We start from the raw sequence: 21,085 nt of genomic DNA, 5'->3' as shown, positions 1-21,085 counted from the left end.
TGTTTCTTCACATATTATTCTATGTGGTTGTCATAATCTACTGGGAAGTGATGCACCTCACATCAAATTTGGAGATTAAATGATTCGCATATTTTGCACCTGTGGTCTGATATTCAAGTTCACAGAAACGTCGATGAAATTAAAATTAGTGCAAGCCAATCTCTTAGATATCGTAATGTGTTTCTTAAATGTTATTTCTTCAATTATCATTACTATTGTCATTACATAATGATCTATAGCGCGTTTATAACAAACTGCATCTTTGTTGTACTCTACTTGTCAACATCCGCAAAATTGACCTATTTTTGTGACTCCCATGTTTGGCCTTGCCTCGCTGGCGTAAACAGTGTGGAGGCGTCGAGCGGACAAGCGGACCAATCAGATCGCTCGTTTCAGGGGTAGCCAATGAGGGGGGCGCTTCTTATCGCGCCCTGAAACTCTCACGGCCGCCATGATGCTTGTTTGCCTTCAGTGAGAAAGAGCAGCGGATCAGAAACAAAGGAAACGCGCACTCGTCTTTGTGAACTGGTATGAGCTTACAGGTAAAACGAATACCAGTTTGAGCCGTTCCAGTTGTATCTAGTGATATATAAGCAAGGGAATATGTTTCTTTTCTATTGCTCTGCGATTAGTGTTGGTCTAGTTTTGTAAACGTATAATCGCTTGTTAGCCAGTTAGCGTATGAGCTAATTTGCTCAATCTGAAGAGAGAGGAAATGATGAATCGTTAAGATTGTGATCCTCTAATTTGTATTTTCTCCACTTTGCGTGCGCGGGCGCTTTAAAAACTATAACTGATTGATGAAATTATCAAAGAAGCGATTCTAAATGTTGAGATCTATGTTGTTGGTTATGTAAGCAACCTGCTGTGTCCGTAGGGAAGCTACATAAGCTAACACAGTATTCTCCTATACATTAATTAACACCATAAAACCTCTTCATAGTTTACTTCTGTGGGTTCCAGGCGATTCATATCGCACAAATGCATTTGCAAAGTTAAGTTGATGTTTGTCTAGAGAGGTTCCCTACTGTAAACGGGTAACGCTCACATTGTAGGGGGTCCGATCAAACTAATTCACTTAAGCAGTTAGACAGCAAATCTGTCTCAAGCACATATTATCAACTAAAGCCAATTCATTTTCTAATTGCTTGCTTTTAATCGACTCATTAAGGCGCCCTGCGGGTTGCAGTTATCCCCATAATTCAGGCTCGCTCAGCTAGCAGTCCTAGCTCTGTAACGTGGCTCTGGGAAGTAAGCACGAGGTGGTGGTGTTTTTGTTTGGGTTGCGTTGCACAGCGATGATGAAAGACCTAAAATGACGCGCATCTGGCCTGTTGGTTAAGTGATTAGTTGGCGATTAACGCTGCAGTTATATAATGGAAAAATACTGGTACTGTGTTTAAATGGAGTGAAGTTGTTGAGGGTTGCAAGGACTTCAGTTGCACCTTTGTTTCATGAGATTTGTAATATGAGCCGACTTTTTTTCTTTCTGTGTCATGTCTGACTAAAATTGTACTCTTGACGTGGTTCTAAACCAAATTTGCTTCGATACAGTAGACATTTGCTTACAGTGCCAGCTGCTCGCGCAAGAACGCGGATTTACCAGCGGTAGTTGTTAATTTCATAAAACTTTGTACAAAGTTTTTATTTGGGAACTAATTTGTGTCATAGACAGTCTTAAAATCATACATATGGTTCATCTTAATCTCCACCTTTTGAAGGCTGCTTTATGTACATTTGAGAAACGTGGTGACTTCGTACGGCGCGCGAGTATCTCTATTTGTCATACGCGTAATGGAAAAACCCCCTCAGCTATTGATTTTGGAATTGCTTTTGTTTGAGTTCTCACTCCTCACTCTGAGAAGGGTTTTCAGTGTCATTTTCACTTGGCATCTCACCTGTTCTTTGCACAGTTGCACCCACTCTGTTTCCTGTCAGGATACAAGCACCTTCAAGTGCATTTGTTATACATTTCCTGTAATACTGCTCAGTAGTGAAAGTGATCGTTGTTTGTGTTTCAGTATTACAGGGATGCCCAAGGAAAAATATGATCCGCCTGACCCAAGGCGGATGTACACAATTATGTCCAGTGAGGAGGCGGCCAATGGGAAGAAGTCATATTGGGCAGAGCTGGAGATTGTTGGTAATGTTGGGGTTCTCAGTGGGGGCCAATATGTCAAAGACAAAATCAAAATGGACCCAGTTTGCTTAGTCAGTATGAATTTACTAAATGCTACTTCTGGTTCATCATTACTTTATGCATTCCTGGTCTTTGTGCTCGTTATTCCGAAGGAAAATGTTTGTACTAATTCATCAAAATGTAGTAATTTGCTCTGAGGTGACACAGGTTGGAAATAATGTAAAAGTCAGCATGAAATCAAAATGGACTGTTCTTATTATTTATAGAATATTGCAGTATTTATTACAAATGATTTATCTGTGCCAATCATTTATTGTTTTTAATTCGAGTGCACTCATAATCTTTAATCAAAATTACTTCCCTCTTGCGTGAGGGTGGGACAACCTGTCACTCACATGAGATCACAGAAATGGCAAACAACAATGACAAAATCCCCACAAAGTCCTGTCCTACTTTTTTTTTTTTTTTTTTTTTTTTTTTTTTTTTTTTTTCCCTCTCTCAAATACATCACAATAGGGTAGAAAAGGCCATCACGACATCTGTTTCATGAGGACTTTAAGCAATAGCTAAAAAGCTATTTACACTTTTTTACGGCTCGTTTACATCAAGGAACGATAACTATTTGCGTTCGCACCAGCGGATGATAGTTCTGTTTATTTTAAGCATGCACTGGATGCTTTTGTTGTCTGCTGCTTTAAATGCTTGAGCTCTTTAAAGCAGAATGGATATCTTATTATTTTATTATTCATTAGCTGAAAAAAAAAATCGTTCTGAAAGTGATTCCAACGATATAATTTCTCTGTGCCGTTATAGGACATTTAAATAGCTTTTATAAACATGCCTTAAAAAAAACATTGCTGGTGTGCATCTTGAGACAAAACAATGGCACTGACATATTTTAAAATGTCAGTGCAAGTTGCTTTCAGTTTAAAACAGCTCAAACATGCATTTTAAGGCCCTTTCATAATGAATGCGAAAATTTGCCGCAAACATTCGGCGTGATGACGCTCTTAAATCAAAACAATTGTTCTCTATGGAGCCTTTCACCCTGGGTGCAAACATTTGCTGCGCGAAAAGGCGAGGATTTTTATAATAAAGTGAAAGGTCTGTTCTTCCACAATTCACCTCGCTTTTTCGCGTTGTTTAGTGTTCAGGACTAGATTTAAATCGGGGATTTCACAGACAAGTGAAAATTAAATTGTGCACGAAAACATATACCAGTCCCATCACTTTACAGTAGTGGATAACAAATTTCTATGGACAAAACGCATCTAAAATACAGGACAGAGACTGAGCTGCTGTGAAAAGTGCCCGAACCACCTAATCCACTTTCCTTTATATTATGCTTTTAAATGCGTTTGGAGATGAGTAACAAGCAATTATGTTTTTGTGAGAGCACTAACTGTATTACAGTAATTGGGTATAAATATAATTACTATGTTCAGATGAGTGAGTGTTGCTCTTAAAAGTTTTTAATAAGTTTTTAGGTTTTTGTATTGCTTAAGCACACAATTTAATGTTTATGTTCTGTTATCTTTGCAGGAAAAGTGAGGAGTTTGAGTTCATCATTATGGTCCCTTACCCACCTCACTGCTCTTCATATCAGTGATAACTCACTTTCGCGAATCCCGCCCGACATTGCCAAACTACACAACTTGGTGTACCTGGACCTCTCGTCCAATAAGATCAGGAGCCTGCCTGCTGAGCTAGGCAACATGGTATCTCTCAGGTGGGTGGCTAATTGGCTGTTTATTTGCACACTGTAGATTGCATGGCTTATTACAATGGAACCACTATAAAGATTGTGGTTTGATGTTAGGCAGATGGATAAGGCTATTGTGGGAGTGTGCAGAAACTTTTTTACCTGATACTTGCTGTTGTGTGAATCATTTAGCCTATGGGAATTGATAAATAGGTCCTTTATCTTCAGAGGTGATGTTAGTTTGCATCCAGGACCTGAGCTCTGATAACACCACTGTTCTCATATGTGGGTGACACAGTGGTTTGCTCTAAATCAATTTCATTTGTCACAGGTTGAAATATGTTACCACCTCTCTGCTAGTGTGATTACTGCTACTGTGGATGGTTATAAATCATGTTCTGAGGAACTGAAATGCTACTGTATTAGGTACCTATAAAGTGGTTGGGATTTCATCCAACAGCTGAAATGCACCGGGCTGCAATAGGTTTTGTGCAGTATGGGGGTTTATATGCCAAAAAGGCCTGTTGACGTTGGATTTTATGTAGCATTTGGCTTTTCATGCAACATTTAATCCCTTAAAAAAAAGCTGTATGCTTCAGATGCTTATTACTGTATGATTATCACTGTTTTATGGCATGCAAATTTGTCTCTTTTTTTTTTTTGTTTCACAGGGAACTGCTTTTAAATAACAACCAGTTACGAGTTCTGCCTTTTGAGCTTGGAAAACTCTTTCAGTTACAAACGCTGGGTTTGAAAGGTACTACTTCCTTTTATAACCCATAAAACTTAAGTTGTGCAGGACCAAATGGTTGTTTTTGCATTTTCTGTGCTAGTTTTAGGGAAATCTACAGAATGGATGTAGACATAGTGAAATGTAGTTTTTTTTTTTTTTTTTTTTAATAAACTAACGAGTGTACTGAGCTTATTGGTAGCTGAAATGCATAAGCAAATTAGACAAAATGCGTAATAAACACTCAAGGGCCAGAGAATGCGATTTCATGTGGGCCTAGTTAATTGTTAATGTTTTGTTGTTCTACAGTAACTATTCTTTAAGTGCTTTTAACACCAGTCTGTTATTTTACACTGTTATCTGGGTCATTCTACTATTGTGGTGACAAACTGTTACTGTTAGATAGGATCTGTAAAGCAGGCTTTTTAAAACAAACACTATTCTATAAAGTGATGTAATTTATACAATTATTTCATTTCTTAAAAAATGCAACATTTATATAGTGTTTTTTTTTTTTTTGGTCTGACAAAATGTTAACACCATTTTAAATAGTCAGTTTCCCTGTTATGCCATTTATTTATTTTTTTTCCTCGTTCTAAAGAAAAATTCTGTAAACACTGCGTTGTCTCAAGAAATATCTGCGTACACACGAAGCCACTGAAACCGACTCAAAACGATGTAGTATACATGCCAGACCAGTATGTGGCGCTGTAATTCTGCCACAGAGATAGACTAAAAACAGAAGAAGACTTGGAGCATGTGCATAAACCTTGCGCGCTGTATACAACTGTTGCTGTTACATAGCTGTGTCTGACTAGGGTCGAGACGTGGGATGATGACATCATTTCACAAAATATATGCTCTACACACGAAAACGCAAGGGTGTCGTTTTCAGATTTATCCACTCTGGGACCCGGTTTCAAAAAATAGCGGTTTCAGGCTCCCAAAACTTTTTACATATACAGCTGAACGCGTCTCCATATGTACGGGCTCTTAGATTCACAATTATGTGATGGTGGCATTTGAGAGAAATTCAGATGGTAATGCAATTCTGCTTTGACCCATGTACTTGTTCTGTAATTATACATGTTCCTGTCATGCTTCATGTTTTCTTGTGTTCTGTAGGAAACCCTCTTGCACAAGAAATCTTGAACCTCTACCAAGAGCCTGATGGAACACGTCGGCTCCTTAACTACCTGCTGGACAATCTCGCAGGCACCAAACGTGGTGAGTCAACTCTTGCACCACTGCCCTGCTTGTGCAGCCAGCATTGAAAAGCTTCTATTCTTGTACATGCTCTTTTAGAGCAGATTAATTTCATGCAATGAAATGAGTCATGGCATTGTTGTCTTATTGAACACTTTCTTTTGATTTGCTCTGAATTACTGAGGGGATAATTACTATGTTCTTGCATGGCATTGCAGTGGTCGGACCATTTCTATTGAGTCATTGCTCGGTTTTTATTGAGAGGTTCACTCACTGACTTTTTTCTCTTTGGCCATAGTATCTATAGAACAGCCACCACCTCGCTCATGGATACCACTGCAGGAGCCAGACAGAACACGGCCAGCTGGTGAGACACTTTCACTTCAGTTCAGATTGTGCTGCAGAGACCTTAAGTGCACCATTTGTTGTTTCACTTCACTTTTACCCAGGTGTATCAATTTAGACAAATTATTTTCTAATAATAAAAAGACAAGAAATATTCTCTGAGCACAGCTTAAAGACCGGTTTACTTCATGAGACCTAGCGCTGCACTATTAATAAAATAATTCTGAATTTGTGATAAGGTGTTTTGCGATTAAGTCATTAAATATTGAGATTTGATTAGACATAATCTGCAGGCACTGTTTCTGTAATATACTTTTCAAGCGCACATAAGGCTCTCGATATGCTGTTTTAGCCATCTGTGTTTGGTTTGCTTCAAATTTAGGGTCCTAAGAAATCAGTTTTATTTTCCCCCCCAAAATTCAGTGCTTTCCGTTTTAATGGTTTATTTACTTTTTTTTTATTTTTTTTTTTTTTAAATAATCAAAAGCATACCTAGCATAAACGATTTAATCAATAAAAGTAATAATTTCATTTATTAAAATGAGGCCCTCTGAAATTTTGTTTTTCAATTCTGTTAATACAAATTTATCAAAATGTAATCAAATGAGTTCATAAAATGTAACTATTTAAAGTCTTACAGTTACTTTTGTCATATAAAGTGTTTCGCAGCAGAGGTTTACTGTATTAATGAAAATAAAGAACATTTATTGAGTTTCTTTGTTTTATTAAATTGTATCGTTATTACATTGAGAATTTTACTACAGGTCAATTTCAAGTTTAACCGAACTTTTAATTTGGTGGATTGAAGTAAAGGCCTTTTTCACCCCATTTGGGGGACCAAAATGAAATGGTGAAATGGAAATGCTCGTAAAGTAAACTCTGAAGTGCCCTCCTATAGTGATAGGGCAAATGCAGAAAACATCAGCGTCACACATGCTTGAGTATGTGCAGTAGACCAAACTCTGCCACTGATTCACTCTGACACATGCAGACTTGATATTTAAATAGCCGTCTCTTTGTGGTTCAATTATCAAGGACACTAGTCCATATTGTGATTTGAATTTAATTGTACAGACCTGCTTTTTATGAATTCAGAATTTGCCAAATTTGGTAAAATTCAACAATGCCTTAATGCTATGTGAAAGTGAAGAAAGTCACTTCGAATATCAGGGCTCAGCGCTAAGGATTTTTTCTACGGGCCCGGTTGGGCCAGTGGTTCAAATTTTTACTTGCCTCATCACAAAAAAGTAATAAATAAATAAATAAATAAATAAAATAAAATGGGCCTAGTTTTGACCCATGTAACCTTAATAAATATGGTTATGACACCAAAAGCTACTAGACTAAGTTATATAAATTTCAAATATTGTTACTGACAAGTAAACAGTCAGTGTAAAATAAGAGCAAATAATCAAATTACAAGCAATAGCACAAACAAAATACAACGGGAAAAATGCAAATGAAATAAACAGCACTTTTGAGGGTTTTCATGAAGTTCTAACAGTAGTTTTCTGGTACAGAAACTAAAGTAATCAAAGGTAAAATAACACTGCGTAGTCTTCACTGTATAAATCAGGGGTCAGCAAGCTGTGGCATTAAAAGGGATATTCAGTGGCATGTAAAAATAGCTGAAGAGGTGTATATATTTAATTTAAATAAAGTCCCTCAAACTTGTATGTGGACATACATTTCGAGGTAATCATTCCTCATAGTCACACAGCCTGTTTTAAGTTAGGTACTATAAATACTATTAAAGTGTGAGATTTTAATGTGCGCTAGCACGCAGATCTGACAAACCATTTGCTTCAGTGATTATCCTTCCACGTGTCATAAGGTCACTTTAAGACCTAATGCACAAATCCAATATACTAAAACGCATGCAATTTAATTCTCTCCTGTTCTCTACTCTTAAGACATAACCGACTACGTTTACAAGGATACTCGCCAATACAGGCACTTTGACAATTTTGACAACCTCACTGAATTCTTATTTCCTCTCCCTTCGCACTTTAGCACTTTTCTCTGTGATGTGCTACAATGTGTTGTGTGATAAGTACGCCACACGTCAGCTCTACGGCTACTGTCCCTCCTGGGCCCTCAACTGGGACTACAGGAAGAAGTCCATCATGCAGGAGATCCTCAACTGCAGTGCGGACATCATCAGCCTACAGGTTTGTGAGCCAAGGCTTTTTTTTTTTTTTTTTAGTTTGGCTAATTTTGTAGCAATCTTTGCTTCAAAAGCAGTTTGTTCCATTGACACAAATCGTTTAATTGCTCCCAATCCCAGTCACAAGTTATCTGGCATAAGTTTGTGTTTGATGAATGTGGATGCAGTTAAAATTGTGTGAAAAACATTGGCTGTGTCTGAAATCACATACTTTCTTAAATATTTTTCATTTGTGCTTATTAGGAAGTGGAGACAGAGCAGTACTATAACTACTTCTTGGTAGAGCTGAAGGAACATGGTTACGAAGGATTCTTCAGCCCTAAGTCCCGAGCTAGGACTATGTCTGAATCTGACCGCAAACATGTGGACGGCTGTGCCGTTTTCTACAAAACAGAGAAGTGAGTCCGATATACGTATACAGACTGCAGGACTTTAGTTTATTGGTTCTCAGTCCTGGTCCTGGAGTTCTGTAGGTACCCTAGAATTGAGAACCACTGCTTTATGGTGTAGAAAACTTGCAAGGTGACTTAGAACAACAGTTGTTATTCTAGCATATTGGGTATACATGTGTCATCCTGACCTTGCTGTTCCTGTGTTGAGCAGGTTCAGTCTGGTACAGAAACATACAGTGGAGTTCAACCAGCTGGCTATGGCAAACTCAGAGGGCTCAGAGGCCATGTTGAACAGGGTGATGACCAAGGACAACATCGGAGTGGCTGTATTACTAGAGCTGCGGAAAGAGATGATGGAGCAATCTGGTCTGTTTCCTTTTTCCCTGTTCTTTTCTGTACATTATAGTTGCACTCTAAATTTGTATGATTTTCTGACACAAAAATATAAAATGCTCGCAGAATATATGAAAATAGTTTTTAACTTAAACTTTTCACACCAGTACGTAATTGCCACTTTGTGTTAAAATACAAATCATTGCAGTGTGATATTTCGGTTTCCGTGATCCATGTACTTTATAGTCTGAACCACAATCATACATGTGGTTTGAAACATGTCAAGTCTAATAATAATTTTAGCACAGCAACAACTTTTTTTTTTTTGATAACAAATAATAATACTTCCAAGCAATGCCGTTTTCAGCAAAATTTAGCAGAATGGTTGCCACGAGGAATAATGTAATGAGGTCACAGGTGTGGGTTTATAGAGTATTTTACAACAGCTTTATGGCTCAGCCAATCATAATCAAGGACTGAAACAATCTATTTTTACAATTAATTGTAGAGCTGCATGATTAATTGTTAAGATCGCAATCTCGATTCAAATGCCCACGCAATCTTATTCCTTAATGACAACGGTTCAGCTATGTCTATAAAACCTTTCACAAAATCACAGCGAAACAATCAAATCTGTGTTCTAGGGGTGCTCTAATTGATCTGCTACTGGTTGCTATTGGCTGATAATCGCTTCTAAAGACTCGATCAGTGATCTCTCAAATTGCCAATCTCGGAAACCAATCTCACGCAAAAAGACGTGAGCCTACCGTGAGTGGTATGGTGTGACATACTTGCAGCATCGCCGTCTCAATTTTTGTCCGGCACGGGTAAAAAAAATTATAATGCTGAAGGTGATGTACATTTCATACATCTTTATTAAATAACTTTTGACAAATCAGTCATTTAAAAAGTTTAAGAAGTGATTTCACAAACAGTGTGAGTGAATCAGCGCACTCTCTCTCAAAATGCAGAAATGGCTTTACATTACCATCGCGTCTACACTATAAGAAAGCTGCATGCTGCACAGTTGATGGAATTGTCACTTGCTATGCAGTGTTGCATCACTAAAGTTTATCATTTGCACATCTTAAGTCTTGCCAGTTTAAACATTCAAGCGTTTTTAAACCACACACACGCTCTCTCTGAGAGACAGTGCACTCATGCACAATTAAAAAGCACACACATAAATCCGTCTCTTAAACGGCTCTCAGTTCTTTTCGTGGCTAATTGTACTTGAATGTTCAAATATACGCACACGAGTCTTCATGTAAACATAGTTGGTTATGCCTTAAGTGAACGTAAAAAAAAGCATGTGTATATTGGATCCATGCATCAGATCTTAAAGTGGCAGCAGCCTATAAATACCTGTTGGTGTCTGTCATTAATGTTAATCAAACAACAAAAGTTACAGAAAATCTCTCACTGCTTTTGACTGAATAACTTTTTGTAATTTTAAATGTAAGAATTGATCTGTATTTAATTTATTCAGGGAAGACTATCTAGTGTTTTACATTTTGATTCCTTATTTAATTATTCCTTAAACTTAAATCACTGTTTATTTCGTTTGTATCATTATTGCATTTATTTGTGCTACTGCTTGTAATTTGTTTATTTGTTCTTCTTTTATTACTGACTGTTTACTTGTCTTTTTTATAAATGTTAATATGCTATAATGCACAAATGTGTTTGATAAAAAATTTAGGTGAGAATTTTAATAAAAAAAAAAAAAAAAGCCCCCTTCCCCCAACTTCCCTCTCAAAAAAAAAAAAAAAAAAATCCCCCCAATAGTCATGTAAGGGGAGAAGTCCCCCCATTTTCCAAAATGAAATTCAAGCCCTGAATGAATGTCTGTAAAATCCTGATTAGAGCTTCCCTGTAAATAATGCTACATGATAAAAAAAAAAAAAAAAAAAAAGGCTTCAAATAGATCTGTATTGATGATCGGTATCAGCCGATACTGCTTCCTGTGATCGGCCCGAAAAATCCTGATCGGAGCAGCCTTACTGTGTTGGTGCTGCCACTGAACAAGAAAGAGCAGTTGTCATTATATAGGTATGAAACCGCTTCACAAACAACAACCACACAGTATCGTTATTTCTGTTACAAATATTCCAGTGATCACAGAAGTGCCGGTATGAAAGTGTATAGTTTGAATATAAACGCTGATGTTTACGGTAGAGATCAAAACAGAGTAAATCACCTTTTGAAAGTAATTTGGCGCTTCAAATAATGATAGTGTTGATTACGTCTTTATGCCTCTAGGTGGCGACAAGTTACGGTTAAAAAAATGTTTGTCATTGAATCGTTCATTCAAGATCGTTCATCCAGTAATGAAACAATGAGTGAGTTATTGAATAATTCATTCAACCTAATTTTTATTTTAAATAATTCATTCAAATTAAACATTTTGTCAGAACCTCTAGTAAATTACTTATTTTGTTTAGCTATCTGTTCAGAAATGTGGGAGTTGTGATCTCTATTTGAAACAAAAAAACAAAATTGTGATTCTCAAGTTATCCAGAATCGTGCAGCTCTAATTAATTGTACATTCTCGTTTCTTACATTTTTATGTTTTTACATTTATCTTTGCTGTCATCTAATGCTCATTTAGTTCATCTTTAAAAATACTAATTTAATAACTTAAATGTACTCTTTAGCAAATCTCAAATTGAATTACTTGTAGATTTTATTTTTTTTTATTTCATTTAAATCTAATGGTATAGAACTTTAATATTGTTTGTGGGCATTGTTGGATAAAACCATAAAACATTTGTTACTTAAAATAAATTGATTGAAATAAAATAAACATCTTATTTTACCTAGTTTGCCAAGCCATCGTTTTAGTTTACTTGATATACTAATATTAAGACTGATATAAAAATGCATAACTTTATAGACAGATTTTTTTTTTTTTTTTTAAAGAAAAACAACAAAATAAAAACGAACATTTAAAATGAAAAAAGAAAATTTGAAATTACAAACTAATTCAAAATATTAAGAACTTTAATAGTATCTCAATGATGCTAACACAACACTTGTGCAGAGACTTTTAGGTCCCTGAGCAATATCTAAAGCAATGGCTCTGTTTTTGTTCTATAGCTGGAAAGCCTCTGCATGGCATGGAGAAACAGCTCCTTCTGGTGGCCAATGCTCATATGCACTGGGACCCCGAGTACTCGGATGTGAAGCTTGTCCAGACCATGATGTTCCTGTCTGAAGTGAAGAACATTGTGGATAAGGCCACTCGCAGTCTGAAGCTCTCCTCAGTTTCTGGGGAAACCAATGCCATCCCTCTCGTCCTGTGTGCTGACCTCAACTCTCTGCCTGACTCGGGTATGTGTGCCAGTACCAGAGTGTTTAGAGATTGATTTACCTTCTTGCTTGATTCCTGATGGAGATTTTCATGCACTCACAGGTGTGGTGGAGTACCTGAGCACAGGTGGTGTGGACAGCACCCACAAGGACTTCAAAGAGCTTCGATACATTGACAGCTTGACCAACTTCAACTGCAATGGCAAGAACGGCACCTCCAGCACCAGGATCACGCACGGCTTTAAGCTAAAGAGTGCCTACGAGAGCGGCCTGATGCCTTTCACCAACTACACCTTTGACTTTAAGGTTCGAAATTTTCATAAAATGCTTATGTATCTCTTCTGTTTTAGCTGTTTTTCTTTTGTTTTCTAAAACATCAATAGGCTAAAGTAGGCCTTTCACTATATCAGGATTTCCCTGCACAATTATTGTGGCCAAAAGAGTTCACAATAATATTGTGATATCTACAATAAATTAAAAGGATGGTTCACCCAAAAATGAAATTTGTCATTAATTACTCACCCTCATGTCACCCGTAAGACCTTCGTTCATCTCTGGAACACAAATTAAGATTTTGATAAAATCCGATGGCTCAGTGAGGCCTCCATTGACAGCAAGTTAATTTACACTTTCAAATGCCCAGAAAGCTACTAAAGACATATTTAAAACAGTTCATGTGACTACAGTGGTTCAACCTTAATGTTATGAAGTGACGAGAATACTTTTTGTGCTCCAAAAAAACAAAATGACAACTTTATTCAACAATATCTAGTGATGGGTGATTTCAAAACATTGCTTCATGAAGCTTCGAAGCTTTACGAATCTTTTGTTTCGAATCAGTGGTTTGGAGCGTGTATCAAACTGATTTCCGTAAACGAGGCTTCATTACATCGTAAGGGTTTCAAAATTTCAATGGTTCACGTGACTTTGGCAGTTTGATACACGTTCCGAATGTTCAGTCGCAACACCGGTTTCATCACTTGCCCACTGCGGCACCGAGGTTACATTTTTATTTATTTTTTCCCCACTTTAACGCATTAAAATATTTGCATTTAATGCAATTAACGTAGTATCCGTTTTCTGCGTTATATGATCAAGCTCTTATTCATGCTAATGCTTTTAAACCATTCAAGCGCGACAAGGCAAAAGAGAACGCGCTGTCTGTGAATGTCCTGCCTATGTGACACACACAACACGCACCATTATCGAGTTCTCTTCTGCTCTTAATGAACCATAACACACACACATTACGCAAAAATGTCCGTTTTTTTGTTGAGTGTTTTTCAGTAAGAGTAACCCACCATTCAAGCAGTTGCCGTTAATTTGAAAGTGAAAGCCGTCCTTTCCATAACACAACATCGAAAGCTCAGCCGAACAGCTGATCATTGCTGTACAGAGCGGGTTTTTATTTTTCATGTCAAAAACATTCCTTGTCACGGAAAGCGCAGTTCATGGTTGCATAGCAAAGATTTTAGACGCGATTTGTGAATGGCCCCATAAGCTGTTTTAAAAAAAAAAAAAAGAAAAAAAAGAGGTAGAGGCCCTGCCCCCCGGTGTTGTCACATGTCGATTAACTGGTGGAAAAATTTTCTCACCGTCACATCCTTGCTGTCAATGGAGGCATCACTGAGCCATCGGGTTTTATCAAAAATATCTTAATTTGTGTTCCGAAGATGAATGAAGGTCTTACAGGTGTGGAACGACATGAGGGTGAGTAATTAATGACAGAATTTTCATTTTTGGGTAAACTAACCCTTTAAATGAACAAAAATTATGCAAATCATTCACTGTATTCCTTGATTATACATCTGCAAAATCACACGTATGTATGCATGCGTAAATTATGCAAGGGCTGTCAAAATAAATTTTTTCTGTTTAACATGTTAAATATTTAACACAATTAATGCTGCAATCGTTTTGTCCCTGACATCCTTTGGCTAGTGTTACAGTATATGATCTCATTTATTCAAGTGCTTTTAAACCATCAGGCTTCCTACACAGATAAGTATGGAAAAAAAGTAAAGAGCGAAACTGTTTGTTTTTTCCGTAAGCAAGTCTTTTGAATGAATATGCGTGTGCCACTCAAACAAGCAACAGATAAAGGAGAAAGTTATCCTCTAAATCAGACTGTACTTTGCTGTTTGGTGATCATGCAGCATCAAACCTCAATTGCAACATCAAACCGCTGTGTCAGAGGTGAATATGTGCAGGTTTTAAAGCATTTAAGGTTACTTCTCATTTAAGTGCATATTATTACTTTGAGAAAACCCATGAAAAAAAACAAATAAAAATATTTAAAGATCACTATTATATATCAAATATAATGCTGAAAACAGTGCTGTATGAACCATTTGTTAAATTGTCAAACTCTACAGAGGTTTTGGAGAATTGAGTCTGGAAAAGTATGGAATTTTGAAATGGAAAATGTGTAGGAACTTTGTAAACCATTCAAGCACGATAAGTGGCTCTCTGTGTTCACATACCTGAAACGCACGCACAAAGACGCTTCAGACAGCACACCAGTACCAATTTAAGCTCTCTTTTGCGTCAAAATGCGTCTCTTGCACAAAATTGTCAGAATACCCATTTTTGCCAAGTATCCTCATAAGCACAGTCTTAAATTAGTTGTCTTAAATGGCCGTAAAGAGTTAGGAGGAAATGTATCAGATCTGTGCCATTTGCGTCAGATCTTAAAGTGACAGTAGCCTAATAATCCTGCTGCAATCTGTGTCATTGTTAATCAAACAAAAGAAAAAGAGAAAATCATTCACTGCTAGGGATGTGCCGAAGCCCAAATACCTTGTTCAGAAAGGCATGGAAATGAATAACGTGTTCTACGGAGCCCCTAAAAGGACATGGTTAGGCTTTTGCTGCGAAAGTTTGTCTTACTGTGTTCGGCCATACACCGATTACATTACTCGCCCACCACGGCACCGCGGCCACTGTCGTTTTACTTTTTATAGGAATAAAAGCCATTTAGTTCAGTTGGACAACGGACGCTACACTCTACAGGGGTTACTGTATGATTGAAATCGTGAGATGGCTTAGTGTGATCATCAAATCGCAACAGTTGTGATGCAGTTATATAAATATATAGTCAGATACGCTGCATGTTTCAGAGTACTGTAACAGCACTGTGCTTTCAGTTTCGATTCACCGTAAATGCTACTCTGCAAGTGCTTTGTGTTTGAGTTGCTAATAATTTGCATTTGGGAACACATTCATCATGAGAATCGTTTATAAATCTGTTGTTGTCAACAAAGAAGCGATAAGGTCTTCCTGTGGTTTTCTGCCAAAATAAAAGCTTAATGGTTTAACATTTAAAAACAAAGATATTACATTAAATGTTAACACTGTAATTTTACTGTTCTGTAAAATATATTATATTATAATGTTATAATAAAAGTACTAATAGAACTGTTATCATGATTTTTTTTTTTTTTTTTTTTTTTTTAAATAATAATTGCCTGGGGGGCGGGGTTGGGGAGTGGGGGCGTGGTCAGGTTTTCCTTTCTTTTGTCTTTAGCTGATCACATGCCTGAGTAAGGACAGATGACTGACAGGATGATGCTATATAATTGCAAGAGAATGCAAAAGCTATGAAAAATATAATTTTCCTCCCATCTCATATTTTCTACTATCTATTTACTATCTATTTTCTCATATCTCATACTATCACCATGTCCCTTTAGGGGCTCAGTAGAATGTGTTGTTCAGTATCCATGCCTTTTCGAATAAGGTATTCGGCTTCGGCCACATACCTACTCATTGGTCTTGACTGAATAACTTTTGTAGCTTTAATAAGGATTAATCCATATTTAATCTTGAATTCTGAAACCCATCAATGGTACAATTGTAATGTTCTTTTTTTTATTTTTTTTTTATAGGGCATCATTGACTACATCTTCTACTCTCAACCTTTGCTCAACGTGCTGGGTGTACTGGGTCCCCTGGACCCCCACTGGCTCCACGAGAACAATATCACTGGCTGCCCCCATCCCCACATCCCCTCTGATCACTTCTCCCTGTTTGCACAACTGGAGCTGCTCCTGCCCTACCCGCCTGCTGTCAACGGCATTCATCTGCCTGGTCGCAGGTAGTTCTCCGAGCCAGCAGGGGGAGCTCCGGCCCCTACCTCCTTTTGCTCTCATGGTGGAGAGAGAGAACGAGGCAAGGGCTGTTGTGTATAAATCTGAATCTCTTATGAGGAGATGGGGTATGGCAAACTTTTATTCCCACGGATTTTAACTGAATCAGACGCTTTTGTCAGTCTTATCTATACCACCTCCCTCCCACTTTTTCTTATTTTGTTTCATTTTTCATTTTCTCCCTCCGTTTCTGGGCACAAGTTAACATTCTGTATTTTTTTCAAAACCCTAAGGGCCCCGAGTGATCATGTAAGTTTTACCTTAAGACAGGAAAAAAAGCTTTTTTTATATAAATAACTAAATGGCAATATCTTTGAAACACATGCAGGGAGTCCAGCTCAAGTGAAATATCATGAAATGCATAATTTGGATCATGCTATTATAAGGCCAGTTTAGAGCGAGCAGCTGAATTTGATGACAGAAAAACCTTTCACCAGCTTAGGTCAGAGAGTCCGATCTCCAGGAGCAACCCTTTAAAAAAAGGGCTTTTAATGTGTAAAGAGAGCTGGCCGAACTCACATTTGCACTCGATGGTGCTGAGGCCTCTCCACGGACGCTCTGCCTCGCGCTCTAGCTGTACACCAGTGACGGGTTTGCGCGGCCCACCATCACCTACTGGGCTTTTGCCCATCTCATAATTAAGTCCATTGGATGCCAGTGCAATTGATGTACCTTTTTTTTATTATTATTCATGCTTTTAAGAAAGCAACATTTCAAGAGCCAAAATGGCCTACTTATGAAGTTGTCAAGCTTCATGTGCCATAGAGGTGCCCGCAGATCTGGTGCGTACAGCCGAGCAAGAGTTTCAATAAAGGGAAATCATCTGGAAAATGCCAGCTGTGTTTTAGCAAATGCCAGTGACCGTAGCCTTTGCACCTGAGGAAGTTTGGCAGGAGATCATGTTAAGATGCGGAGAGTATGCTAGAATGGGCAAAGACAAGCCCGTCCCACTCATAGACGGATAAATTAAACCCTCAATGTCACCAGTAGACGCTTCGCCCAGCCAAGACTCCAGTTCACTCCTAATTTTTTGTTTTGTTTTGTTCTTTTTAAGGGTTTTTTTTTTTTCTCTACATGATTGTATACAAGCAACAAAAGTCCTGATCTACTGCATCTATTTTTTCTTTTTCCTTTTTTTTTTTTTTTTTTTTTTTTTGTACGTACACTTAGATTTGGATGAAAAATGATTGTATTGTAAATGAAAGCGAAATTTCTATCAGTTTTAGATGTTCATCCTAATGAACATTCAAAAGACCAGCGTGTGTAAAATAATTTTTTTCAGGTATCTGCTGTGTAAAGTTGCACTTGTCCAGGTTCCCGTTTTTACCCAGTGTACCAGTTTTTTTTTTTTTTTTTTTTTTTTTTTTTTTTTATAATTATTATTTTGGATATATAATTCCACTGAGGCAGATATCTGGTGATGTGGTCCTGTTACCCACTTTGTTATTCAAGAAAACATGACATTGTGCCTCACTGATTCGTTTCTCTAAGCGCACTGCCAGTGCTATCAGTGAACACCTGAACAGCCTCAATCTACTTATACAATATCCTCATTTCTGTTGGGTTTTTTTGTATTCGCAAGCGAACATCTTATTCCTCTAATCTTTTTTGGGTGTCTACAATGTCAAGTAAAGTGAGTGTTTCTGCTGCGCCGATCCGCGCTCGTGATTTTGAAGAAATCCTATCATTCTCACGTAGTTCCACCATTCCTCAATTTTTTGTTTTTCTTCCTTCCATTTGCATTCTCTATTTACTGCCACTTCCTCCCTCTCGACTCAGGCAATTCACTTTAACCGTATATTTTGCTTGTGCGTTTCTCTATTTGTTCGGATCTCGTTCTGTATTTCACTTCCTGCTAGACCACGGTTATCTCCTCGTGTCGTGCCATCCAATGCATTCTGCCACAAGGCCAAGTGTAAAGCTCAATTTACTACTGTAAAGCCTGTTCTCTGAAAACATACATGGTGATTTTTGTCAGTTTTCTGCTCTAAACACAAGGCCAGAGTACCGTTCCTGTAGCGTGGTCTGATTTTAACTTCGTCTACGGTGGCATTTATTGCTCTCAAAGCCAATTTGTTTTTCGTTTCCCCCTCCCTATCAAATTTGTCATGTTTTAAAAATCGAATGGATTGACAAGCACTTATTGTAGATCACTGGTGCAGCTACTCATTGCTTTTTTAAAAAAAAAAAAAAAAAAAAAAAATGAAAACATACTTTTGCCATGAGGGCAGAGGTCAATTTTTAATGACTTTTATCAAGCAAGAGTAAATAGATGAACTGGGGAGGACCATCTTATAGTTCCCCTTTTTGGTGTCCCTTTTTATTCCTCGCATTATCTGTCAGTTTTTGTTTTTTTTTTTGTTTTTTTCTGGTTGTTTTTTAATTGAAAGCAACTTGTCTGGTTATATTGGATTGCTGATGGTGTTGTAGTAAAAAGATTTTTGTAAAGTGTGAATAAATAATGTATCACGTTTCCTTTCTTTGACATGAATTGTGTTGATGTGTGTATTATATCTAATAGTTTTGTCATTTTCATTTTGCTTTTGTTTTGTAATACTCAAAACCAAATTTTTTGTAAAAATGTTGGCACACTGAATTATAGATTTATATTGTTGCTAACCTTCACTTCAAGAAACTTTTGAGAAAAAAATACGTCAATGAAATCGTAAAGTCACAGAGAAATAAAGAGCTGTCATTTTGTCACCAAACAATTTCAACTTTGACCCTGAGCTTTATGTGGCATTTCACCTGGTTTGAGGGCCAGTTAGTTTAAAGCGTGCAAATGTGTTTGGGTTGTGGTAAGCATAGCAGACACTTCTCTCTTTCTCCCTCCTTTTTTTTTTTTTTTTTTTTTTTTTTTTTCCCTCCCCCCTACCTTTTTTAGGTGTTTCCTTGCTATCGCTCTCCATAAGAAAGTAAGTTTAAGGGTAGGATGAGATGAGACTTTTTTTTTTTTCTTTTTTTTTTATAATATAAACAAGTCTTGTGTTCTGTGCACAACTCGGTGTCATTGACCTCTGAAAAACAGTCACTTCTAATAAATTGAGCATGTTTAGATATTGTTGCAATCACCATATTGTTCAGAGATGTTTTTTTGTTTCCTTTGGGTCAAAGACAGTGGTTTCAGGTGGTGTCTTGTGCACGACAAGCAAAAACAACATAATGCTAATCATGTCAACATTCTCAACTTGGCAATAATTACTTGCATCTATTTTTTTTTTCCCCCCCTTTTTTTTTTTTTTTTTTTCAGATCCACTTGAGCAGATGTTTCTGGCTTTACCATAGAAATCCTTTTCATTTCCTTTTCCTGTTTCATAGTCACTTTTCTCTGTCAGTAGGGGTAGTAGTTCAATGGTCAGGATTGTGGTTGAATCAGCTGAGAGTCAATAAGTATTTAGGTAATGTCACTATATAATGCACTGGACCAACTCTTGTTTACCATTTATGGAATACCAGCATAACACTTGCACAATGTTTCAAATAAGAATGTTGCATATATATAAATAAATAAATAAATATATATATATATATATATGGTAAAAGAATATAGATATTTAATAAAAAAAAAAAAAATCAAATAATGGCAGCTGTTTTTAATTCAATATTAAGTGTTGGGGATAAAAACCTAATGGTAAACAAGGCGTTTTGGATTTCACTGTTTCTCCAGTTCTCTTGGTTCTGAGTAGTGATGTGTTTATAACAGGGTCAGCTTGTTTCCTTTACACCTATGTATTTTTTTCCTACTCATGGTTAAATAAATTCTATATCTGTTTCAGGCTTGGTGTGTTGTGTTTATTCTTAGATTCGATTTAAATGTTAGAGCACGTCATGTAGGCTACAAATATAGCATTAGGTGCTACAAAAGTTGCAAACACTTTTTTAACAGGTTAGCTGAACATCTTCCATTGGTTGATCAAACAGATAGTCACACCCCCAAACTCGTGTCATTGGTTGAAGTATGTTGCTATGTCAGGATGCTCAAACCAACAACGTTTTGATAGTACATACGGTCATTGTATATGGTTTTAAAGGAAACCAACTTACAAATGTCTTTCTTATAGTTGTCTCTACATATTAAACTGAAACAGGAGACTTTAATGTTGTAAAATGACACACTTCAGCTTTAATTTTTTAACCTACTTCAAGTTTTTTCCCCCAGTCTGCCCTGATGTGCTTCACCCAGCAGATGGAGTACGTTTCACATGGCTGATCATGATTTTTTTTTTCTGTTCTCAGTGGTTATGAACTCATCTCTTTTTTTTCATCTGTAATTGGCAAGAATTCTGAATGTGTGTATATATATATATATATATATATATATATATATATAAAGGTGTCTCATAAAACTACAACCACATGACACTATAGAGAAAAGACAAAAATGACCCTACAAGATTACAAAGGATCCTGTAGAAAAAAATCTGTACAAAGTTTTGTAAGACTACAGTGTGTTTTACCAGACAGATGAATATGTATTATATTGTCTACAAAACCCTCAAATTGACAGTCTGTATGAATGTGTAAACAGACATTTTCCTGCAGTTCCATTGTGATTTAATGCAATTACCATGGAGACAAACCCTCCTGCAAAACGATCATCACAGGGAGCA

General features: G+C 37.0%; 1 protein-coding gene across 1 annotated transcript; it reads left to right on the top strand.

The window, feature by feature from the left end:
• Positions 1-392: 392 nt before the first annotated feature.
• Positions 393-20,250, top strand: cnot6a (CCR4-NOT transcription complex, subunit 6a). Its single transcript, XM_051876665.1, has 12 exons — positions 393-542; positions 2,022-2,143; positions 3,683-3,869; positions 4,514-4,599; positions 5,698-5,799; positions 6,077-6,145; positions 8,137-8,294; positions 8,534-8,688; positions 8,894-9,048; positions 12,115-12,348; positions 12,431-12,633; positions 16,215-20,250. Exons 2-12 carry the CDS (start codon positions 2,032-2,034, stop codon positions 16,425-16,427), a joined length of 1,674 nt encoding a protein of 557 aa, XP_051732625.1. The 5' UTR covers positions 393-542; positions 2,022-2,031; the 3' UTR covers positions 16,428-20,250.
• The last annotated feature ends 835 nt before the right edge of the window (positions 20,251-21,085 follow it).

Source organism: Ctenopharyngodon idella, chromosome 21 (assembly GCF_019924925.1).
Source record: "Ctenopharyngodon idella isolate HZGC_01 chromosome 21, HZGC01, whole genome shotgun sequence".
NCBI classification, from domain to species: Eukaryota; Metazoa; Chordata; class Actinopteri; order Cypriniformes; family Xenocyprididae; genus Ctenopharyngodon; species Ctenopharyngodon idella.
This window is presented reverse-complemented; position numbering and strand designations above follow the sequence as displayed.

Coding starts and splice junctions, on each gene's coding strand:
- cnot6a (XM_051876665.1), top strand. CDS start 2,032: ATGCCCAAGGAAAAATATGATCCGCCTGACCCAAGGCGGATGTACACA. Junction 5,800..6,076: donor TCTCGCAGGCACCAAACGTG/GTGAGTCAACTC, acceptor CTTTGGCCATAG/TATCTATAGAACAGCCACCA. Junction 12,634..16,214: donor ACTACACCTTTGACTTTAAG/GTTCGAAATTTT, acceptor TTTTTTTTATAG/GGCATCATTGACTACATCTT.